We start from the raw sequence: 9,704 nt of genomic DNA on the forward strand, positions 1-9,704 counted from the left end.
CGCTCATGAAGGCTGTGGCTTAGCTTGGCCTCACAGAGGTTGGGAAAGCAGAGAGGTCCTGGGCTTTGGTTTCCCCTGCTCTCCATCTGTACCTGCCCCTGACAGCAAGGCCACATTCTTCAACCTTGGCTCTCATTAAGTTTGAGAGGAACCTCCCAATAATTGAAAACCTCAACTTCTGCATAATACTGGATCCAAGCCCACAGTTTTCTTAACCCTTTCCTTCCAAAGCTGCTGTCCCAGACTCCCTCCAGAGCCCCTTAGGCCCCAGGGGACCACAGTGCCACCATGTGTCCAATAGGTGAAGTTTCATCATTGCTTCTTAGTGGCCTGAGGAATGCTGGGAACTGTCTGCTTAGTCAACTGGGAGAATGTTCCATAAATACTGTCACCATCGTCTTCTTTAAACTATCATCCCAACGCTAGTTGTCATCCTGACGATTTCTTTGAGCTACCGTGCTGTGCTTAATACCCCACCTTCACTCTGTTGAGCTCCTGGGTAAAGCCACAGTGAGATTTTCCTCCTTAAAACATCTTGCTAAAGGGAGAGGAGTAGAATGAGAAGAATGAAAGAGAATAATATTTCATCTAAAATAGCAATAAAACACAGAAGTTGAAGTTTAAATAGGTCATTTTATCCCCATCAATAAAGATAAACAAAATGCCCCACAAATTCTAAAATATGGATAAACAAAAGACAAGGCAAATAATATTATCTTCAAGAGTGGGGAATGGATATTAACAAAAATAAATTTAAAATATAAATTATAGAATGCTTTATAAGGCCATGAGTGCTCCTGGAGGGAGCAGTTTCTAGTGGGAAAATTGGGATGGTGGAATCAAGATCAGTAAAGGGTGATGTACAGAAAATCAATACCATGTACAGTGGCACATCAGTAGATCTTGGCTGCAGAGAGGGAGGAGGTGATTCTGGAAGAGGCAGAGGGTTGGTAGGAGGTAAGGACTCACTGGTGCTACACAGTAACATTAGGAGGTAGAATCTGTCTCCTAATGACTGGTCTGGAGCTTTCCAGAGGAAATCAGTCTTGGCCCCAGACATGGTCAGTACCACAGGAGAACCGTGTGGCTTCACCATGGCTGATAGCCAGATCTGCTGCTGCTTTCAACTCTGGCACGTGTGTATTGGATGCAAAGGAAGAAAATTTGCTAATAAAGATTGAGTTTGGTGTGACCTTCAGTTAAGTTCAAAATTGTTGCCACATTTCTGGACTGGCATACACATTAGAGACACAGGCACACACAGCAAGGGAACCAGGGGACCAGAGAGGACAAGGTTCAGGGAGGCTTGCTTAGATCATGACTTCTGGAAGCAAGAGCAGAGAGAGTCCACAAAATAGGAAAACAGGTTGGATATTACGTTCCAGAAAACATAATGGAAAGGGATTCAGAACAAAGAACACTCCTGAGGAGACATCTTCAGCCCTTCCAGATAGCAGACACCATCAACAAATAAAGAGGAGAAGAGGCCTGCTCACTGCCCACTGCCCATGACTGATGATTGTGTTTGTGAGATGCGACCTCTGGGTCCCACAGATGACTGCCTCTCCCAGCCCTGAAGGCTCAGGCTAAGATGGGAACGTTCTTTCCTCTAAAGACTCTTGTATTTATGTCACATGGGAAGCTGTCTGCCTTGGAGTGTGAATCTGGCTCTGATGATTTCTAGAACCCAATGTACCACTGTCCACCTTTACAGCCAGAGTGTTTTAGGAGTGACTCTGTGGCCCCTTTCTACCCAGAGGACAGCTGAGGTCCAAATCTCTTTCTTTCCCTTGGACACTGAAGAGCAAAGAGGGGCCTCTGCTTAGGGTCTGTGGAAGCTGCAAGGGGAGGGAAGGATGAGGTTTGTGAGCAGGAAGGAGGTGACTGTGCCCCACTGTGGTTACACTGCTGGCACAGAGATACACAGCTGAGTCATCCGGTTCTGCAGATGTGATGTCCAGAGTGGAGAATGATCCCTTAGGCCTCTTTGCTGAGAACCGGGCTTTAGGCAGCCCTGATGTGTCTGTTGGGTCCTTGCCTTGGAAGTAAATGAGAAATTCAGGGCCTTTCCCCATTTTCTGTTGGTACCAGTAAAGGGCAGTATGGCCAGCAATTGGATCACAACTGAGAGTTACATCCTGTCCCTTCTTTGTGACCCTGTGTCTTGGGGACTGGAACACTCCAGCACCTGTGAGATCTGTGGATACAGAATTAGGAAAGCAGTTGTAGTCATCACACACACACACACACACACGTACATATGCACACACAGGTACACGATGAAACTATTTGATGTTCTCAAGACTCACCTGCCCCCAGGAGACAGAGGGCTACCCAGCAGAGAAGCTTAAAGCCCATAGCTATGGCAGAAAGATGAGAGAGTCATCAGGTAAAGATCACTGTGAGCAGCAGCAGAGAACAGGGGACATCCTTATCCCCACATGGCAGTTTCCACAGTGATGTCACTTCCTCTCTCAATCCTCAGGACCTCAGCAACACAGGATTCATCACAGAACTTACTTGTATAATTGAGGTAAATACATATAATTTCTTATTTAGACAATTCCATGCGTGGGCCCTAGCATCAAATATTTTTTCCTACCATTGACCACCTTAAGACAATTATGGAACCAAAGTACTCAGTTTATTGTGCAGTTCCACATTATTTAAAGTTAAATGAATATCATCTATTTTAAACCCATATGTTCTTCTATGTGTAGATTAAGAAGTCACATTAATAAGAATTAAGCCTTCCTGGCTAAGAATGGCCACGAGAAGACAGAGCCCTTATGAGGCATGATAAATTTGGGAGAAGTTAATGAATGTGGTCCAGGAAGGAGGCTGAGATCTGAATTATTAGCCCTGTTGTTAGAAGATGCTGTGACATGGGACACCCGGAATATCCTCATGGGAGAAGAAGAATGGTCTGATGTGTGTTGCTCGAGAGAAATTCTGGTCACTAACAAAAAAAGACTCCTGGGAAATTGCCTTGACACCATCTCAGACAAGTTTTGGTGTCTTTAGCCCTCTCTGGTCATTCCGTTTGGGGCCTGATCTGCAAATGGGAGAAGCCATGTCTATAGTGCTGCATTCTCACCATCGTCACAGCTGAGGAGAAAGAGGAGGGAACAGCAAAGGAGCCAAGTCTGTGCCTGAGGTCTGGGATCAGTGCAGGCCTGGCAGAGACCCCTGCAGGCGCACCTGACACACACTGAGATCCAGGCTGCACGACCCCTCAGGGCTCTGGGTCTTGGTGCTGAGAGCTCTGCCAAGGGCACCAATGAGCTCTGGGGTGCAGAGCCTGCCCTGCCTTTCTGCGCAGAGAGGAGGCAGCTGTGCAGTGCTGTGGATAACTGCCCGCACAGAAGTACACAGATGTCTGGGAGGGGGTGGCAGAGTCCAGAGTGAGGGAGAAGGACCCTTTACTCAATCTAGACACACTGTAGTCATCAGGGACTTCGCCTTTGTCAGTGGCACCAGCAACAGCAGAGTAATGGATCAGCCTCAGTCCCAGCCCAAGATCCTGTCGATACCAGTACATGGAGTCATAGTTCATATCCTGGGCACATTCCAGTGTCACGTTCTGTCCTGTCACCAGGATCTGGAATTTGGGGATCTGGGTGACACTAGCATTCAAGCCTGCAGAGAAGGAGAACTAACATGAGACTGCAGCCCCTGTGGAAAGGCTTGGGGCTGGGCCTGGAAATCCAGGCAAGTTCCCTGCCCAGGACTCACTCACCTGCCCACAGAAGGCAAAGAGCCACACAGCATAAGAGGTCAATGCTCATGACAGGTGCCGGGCAGGACTGTGGGGACTTCTGGTTCTATTCAGTGAAGAAAGGGGAGCAGGGCTTTCTAGGAAGTCATTCTCAGACTCATCCTCCTTGCCTCAGCCTCAGAGCTTGCCTGTCAGGAGGGCCACACCCCTTTCCCCATAGGGTCAAATTCAAAATCAATGCACAGGTGAACAGCTTAGAATAGGGAGAATGAATTTGTCTTAGTGGACACAAGTCTTATACATTTGTCTTGACTTTTTGTAAACAGTTTTAACTCCATGCATATTTCATTCCCACAATGGTATAATTCCTCATTAATATACTGTTTTAATTACCTAAATCTTTCTGTAGTCTAGAATCTAGGGGAAAATTCTTTTAACTTCTGTGTCCCAAAAGGTTCTTCAGGTATCATTCTCTAATTTTCTTAAATGCTCACAACTGTCTTAATGTCCTCCACCTGCAATAATTCTCTTTGGCACCCAGATTCCAAATCCTAGGAAAAGGCTCACAAAAACGTTATGGGTCATTTTGCTCTGTGTCTTGTCACTTTGCTGATGGGATGCCAGCCCAGCATAGCTAGTCACCTTCAGATCTACCCAGAGCACATGTTTTCTATACTTGCTTCGAGATCACAGTGCATAGAGCCACCTCATGCCTGGATTGTTCACACTTTCTGGAAGGTGGTGGCTGCCCAGGACTGCAGAGCAGCTATCAGCACAAAGGCAACTGATGCGTGACAGACTTGGTCAAGGCGGCAGTCTCCAAGGTAAGGAAGAGTGCTCTGGCTTTATGTGAGACATTATATCTTTTGATGAATATCCCCTCGTGGAGGATGGTGGACATCAATTAATAAATACAAAGCTGCTCAAAAACCGTACCTTATAGCCCAGAGCCCCACATGTGGAAGGACCCCATACTCATTTTAACACATCGCTGTCATGATCTTCAAATTCTTAATGAGGTTTGAACGAAGGACCAGCCAGTCATGGAGCTGGGCCTGAGCACGTGGTTTTGAGGCCCAGGCTCTGCTCCCCTCCCCACTGCTGCTTTCTTTTTAGCACAAGCACGTGACTGGGGGCAGGTCACTTCAGAGAGAAGGACACTGAATTTAAAGGGTCACCTGGTGCTGGAGTCCAGCAATCCCATGGCGGGGAGGGTCTACATCTGTGCCCAGGACTCCTCTTGCCCAGGAGGCAGAGGGATACAGGGCACAGGAGCCTGGTGCCCAGGGCAGGGCTGGAACAGTAGAGGGACTTTCTAGTCGGATGCTCATGTCCTGTGATTTGGTCCCTTGGAATAAAAAGAAGGAGAACCTTCCTCTCCGTTTAGCGTCACCTCCAAGTAAAGCCACCATTGCCTGTGGTTTGCTGGGCTCCAGCACACTCAGTGTGTGTCTGTGAAGCCCAGCCACACGTTGTCATATAGGAACACAGAATCATTTTGTGAAGATAATTAATTTTTGTCAAAATGCCATTTATAAGTGATTTTAACTGATGAGTGAATGAAGGGGAAAATGAATGAAAATGAATAAAGACATTTTGTAGAAACAGCATCAACAAGCTTGGAAGACCTGTGACAGTCATTTATTTCATCACAATGTCTATCGTCAGACCCGGTGCCTCTCAAGTTTTCAAACCCTTCTCACATCATGGAACTCTCCAGAGCTCCTCACGCCTTGACTACTTAGCTAAGTACTGCAAAAGAGCGCTTTCATGGGTAGAAGTTTTAAACTTCCTTTAAAAAGATGCATGGCAAAACCACTCGGTAGTGATCAAAGTCATTCCACTGGTCATCGGGGGTGAGGAGTGGAGGGGGACATTGCAAAGGGGTGGAGGAAACTTTCCAGGTGGTAGGAATATTCTACTCCTTAACAGAGCTGGCAGTTCCATGATATATGCATGCATGTACATATATTGCTCAAAAATCACTGCAATGTTCATTTAAAATATGTAATATTTATTTAACATGATTAATGTATCCATAAAATTTATATTTAAATGCCTGATGACGGATCCATGTTACATTCTCCAGTTTCACCAAATGAATGATGAACATTATATGTTTTAAATCCTGTGGCTTCTGAGTCCCTGGCCTAAGGTTTCTAGGCCAGACGTGTTCACCTCCACCTTTGCACACTGAGCATGTTGGCTGAGGCTGGGATTAGCACAGAGGGAAATCAAAACATCTAGATTCCTATTACATGCTAATATTTTTTACTTAAAAAATTTTGTATACACCCTGTAAGATGAGCAGTTTTAGTTTCGTTTTATAGATAAAAACAACAACCACCCCCAAACTAAGCCTAACCTGTCAAGATCCTGCTGGTCATGATCGGCTGGTGCTAGGATGGGAAGCAGGGCTGAGTGTCCTGGGGCCTATTCCGAGTCTTTGCCACGTCACTGTCTCCAGGGTAAACTGATCTCTGGCCATGTTTTCATCAGAGCTAGCACGTCTGAGAGGGATGCATACCAGCCCCTAGGTCAGGACAGGGGTCTCCTGTGGAAAGCACTCCAAAGTGCTGAGGCGCCCATATCCCTGATGGTGGCACGTGGCTGTGATGTCACTGCTCTGGTGATGTTCTCTCTGCAGGCCATCCCCAGCCCTGATGCACACCTTCTCACCCTCCTGGGGTTCCCTGAAGTATTGTGCGGCCATATAGCACCCCCAAGTGGCCGATAGTCCACAGTCCCATGGATTCACCCATCTGAGCCGAGGAGCTCAAGATTGTCCAGATCCCTAGTCCCCCGGCCTAACCCCATCCTCTCACATTCACCGATTCTACACTTTCCCAGCGTGGCCAATTTACTGTTAGTCTTCAAATCCATCCTTAGCCCATGGAGGCAAAGGACACATGACCCAACATCTAGATTACAAAATGAACAACTGATACTACACCATAATTAGCAGCTAAGATGGAAGAGCCAGAATTACACAGCCATAAAATTAAACAAAGTGTCTACACCACCCAGAGCCAACCTGGAAAGGCTACAACCACAGGTCCTTCTGGAAAATCAGACCCCTATATTTCTGTGTTTTGTACTTAAATTCATTATTGCCAAATTTTAGATACAGGACTTTATAAAATGCATTTTTAGATTTTACAAATTTACTTCTAATTTATAAAAGCTGAAAATAAACAACTTTGTCTGCTGTACTTAAGGCAAATTCAGTGGATCACACATTTGCTACATTACTCAGAATTGCCCATGAGCTCTAACCAATAACTAGTGACTTATAACATTAATCACATTAATAATAGCTGCTGATCAATAATATTCCAGGGCTCTACAAAAGAGAACATTAACTTATTCATTTCAATACATGAAAGAGTAATAGATTATATTCTCAGCTTTTTCTGTGAAAACAAAGGAAAAACAGTGACATAATAGAGCACCAGGGAACTTCAGGGTAAGGGGTTGAGAGGAAAGCAGGAGTGAGCTAGACCTTGACAGATGCCCCTGTCTGGCCCTGTCTGGGGAGGAGAAGGCTCCTTCCAGCCCGTGGGAGACTGAGCATAGATGCAGAGGATGTAAAAGGATGCTAAGTTTTGGGAAATGTTCAAGAGCTGTTTCTTCTCAGAGATAATTGTATGAGGTAGGGAAGCATAAGTGTTTCACAGTGATCCCAGGGAAGCAGAATTTATCTTGGGGGAAAGTGGGAATATTTTGCCTATTTCCATCAGGGATAAAATGACCTACTCTGTTTGGGGAATTACCCAACTGTGCCCTAAGGAGACAAGTTTGGGACCAGGTAGAAGATGCCATAGCAGGCCCCTGATCGCTTGTCATGTCCCCATCTTGGACCAGCCCTAGGGTGTGGCCAGCCGCTCTAAGTATTATGAGTATTAAAGACTTTGAGAGATTGTGTTGCACAGAACACAATATTTTGTCATCTCATAGTTCTATCGAACTATGTTCATCTCACGTTCAACAACATGTTCTTGCTTCTCCAATTTCCCCAAATGTCAATTATATCTCCCTCAATCATATAGAGTAAACTCCTCAGACTCGCCCTGCTACAGTACACTATTATCAACAATCTTTATTCCAGAATAAAATCCTTTGCCTGAAATAAGAGGGTACCAGCTATTAAATTTCAAATTCTCCCTCTACCCTTGCACTACACAATGTCAGACAAAGATGACAGCTTCAGAGTGAAACTACTGACGTAATAATGACCTCTGACCAGGTCCTCTCAGTGCCACCCTCCCCAGTGAGAATGGCAGAAAAACCCCAGGCTGCATGTTCTGAGTCCTGAAATTGTATTTTTTTTCCTTCCTTGTGGGCCCCAGGTTGTCACAGATATGTCAGAGTTGAGGTTGCCTCATGCTGGGGCAGGGAGGTTTGTGCACAGAACATTGGTGGCTCTGCAGGGCTGTGCCACGCTGCTGGCACAGAGATACAGAGCTGAGTCTTCCTGTTCTAAGGCGCTTACGTTCATCTCAGAGCGATAGTCATGGAACTGGTGACCTGAGAATCGATCAGGGAAGTCTCCTTTCTCTCACTCTTCTCTCTCATAATACTGAATGAGGAACGAGGGGCCCTGACCCAGGGCCTGTTGGTACCAGGATACACTGGCATGCCCAGAGACAGGGGAACACCTCAATGTCACTTGCTGTCCTCTTGCTTTGATCAGGTGCCTTGGAGTTTGGGTGACTCCGGCCTCTGCTGGGCCTGTGGAGAAAGCAGATGGAGAATGAGCACAGGAGGCAACCTGGTGAGGCCTCCCAAGGTTAGGTGGGGGATTCAGGGGTGAACAAGCTCAGAACGGGATGCTGTCCTGTCTTCAGGGCTCACCTGTTCCCAGGAGGCAGAGCAGCACCAAGGGCAGGAGCCTGGCGCCCATGACACAGGGGGCAGGTGGCACTGGGCCTCTGTGCTCAGGGCTTGGTCCTCTTGGGGAAGAGCTGAGTTCTGGGCCTTGCTTTTCCTGACTGGGGGAGTGTCCTGTGATGTCACAGCCCAGGTCACCCCCGGCAGGCTTGCTGATCTGCAGGGCAGGTTGCGAGCAAACACTTCTCTGATGAGGCAGTTGCCTCTCTGCCCACACTGCCCTAGCACCCAAGCGGCCCCCTCTCCCTCCTACTCTCCTCCCACCTCCTGCTGCAGTGCTCCCCGTTAGAACTTATCCCTGCCCATCACCTGTCTTTGATCATGGCAGGACAGCAGATGACAGTGGTGTAACCCACTGTCCTGGTATGGAAAATTCACTCCCCTGGCTCCCTTCTCAGTGGATGACATTTCGTAGCAGGTAAGAGCAGCGTCCTGGATGCTTCGCTACAAAGACGCTTCTTTCACCCAGTGTCCTTGTTATTGCTTATGCTTCTGCATCCCATAAAGTTCTAGGACAGGGACACATCCAGCCAAGGTCTTTGCTACTTTATATCAAGGGTGGCCTTTACTTCAGCTTCCAATTTGTCATCACAATTTCATTAACTACCTATATTTCCACCAACCTCTTGGTCACAGCCATGTAAGTCATCTCTAAGAGGGTTTAGGCTTTCCCTGTCACTGCTCTTCTGAGTCCTCCCCAGAATCACAATCATGACAACACACAGTCCGTCTCTGCTCTTCCTCCAAATCTTCCAGCCTCTCCCCATTGCTTAAGTCCAAAGCCGCTTCCACATTTTCAGGTGTTTGTTCCAGGAACAATGTTATTCCCAGCACTAATTTTTACATCTTTGTTTATTTTCTCTGCTATACAGAATAACACACACTGAGCAATTTATAAGGTAAAAAGATTACTTTGTTGACAGTTTTATAGACCAGGAATTCCAATATCAAGGGGCCACTTGTGTTGGGGACCTCTTGCTGCATCATCCATGGCACAAGGAAGGGACGGTGGCCCACGAGACAGAGGGAAATGGGGCTGATCTCCTCCTATTTATCAAGGGCCCCATCCCTGATGTCTAACTCACTCCCCCAATAA

At 46.7% G+C, this 9,704-nt stretch overlaps 1 gene segment (V, D, J or C); it reads right to left on the bottom strand.

Annotated features, from left to right (window-relative positions):
- Positions 1-3,235: 3,235 nt before the first annotated feature.
- On the bottom strand, positions 3,236-3,794 carry LOC111725863. The segment is given in 2 exon segments: positions 3,236-3,639; positions 3,740-3,794. Coding segments are annotated over 2 exon segments (453 nt in total).
- Between the last annotated feature and the right edge of the window lie 5,910 nt (positions 3,795-9,704).

The sequence above is a fragment of the Otolemur garnettii genome, unplaced genomic scaffold (assembly GCF_000181295.1).
Source record: "Otolemur garnettii isolate 467f Iridium unplaced genomic scaffold, OtoGar3 scaffold00049, whole genome shotgun sequence".
NCBI lineage: Eukaryota > Metazoa > Chordata > Mammalia > Primates > Galagidae > Otolemur > Otolemur garnettii.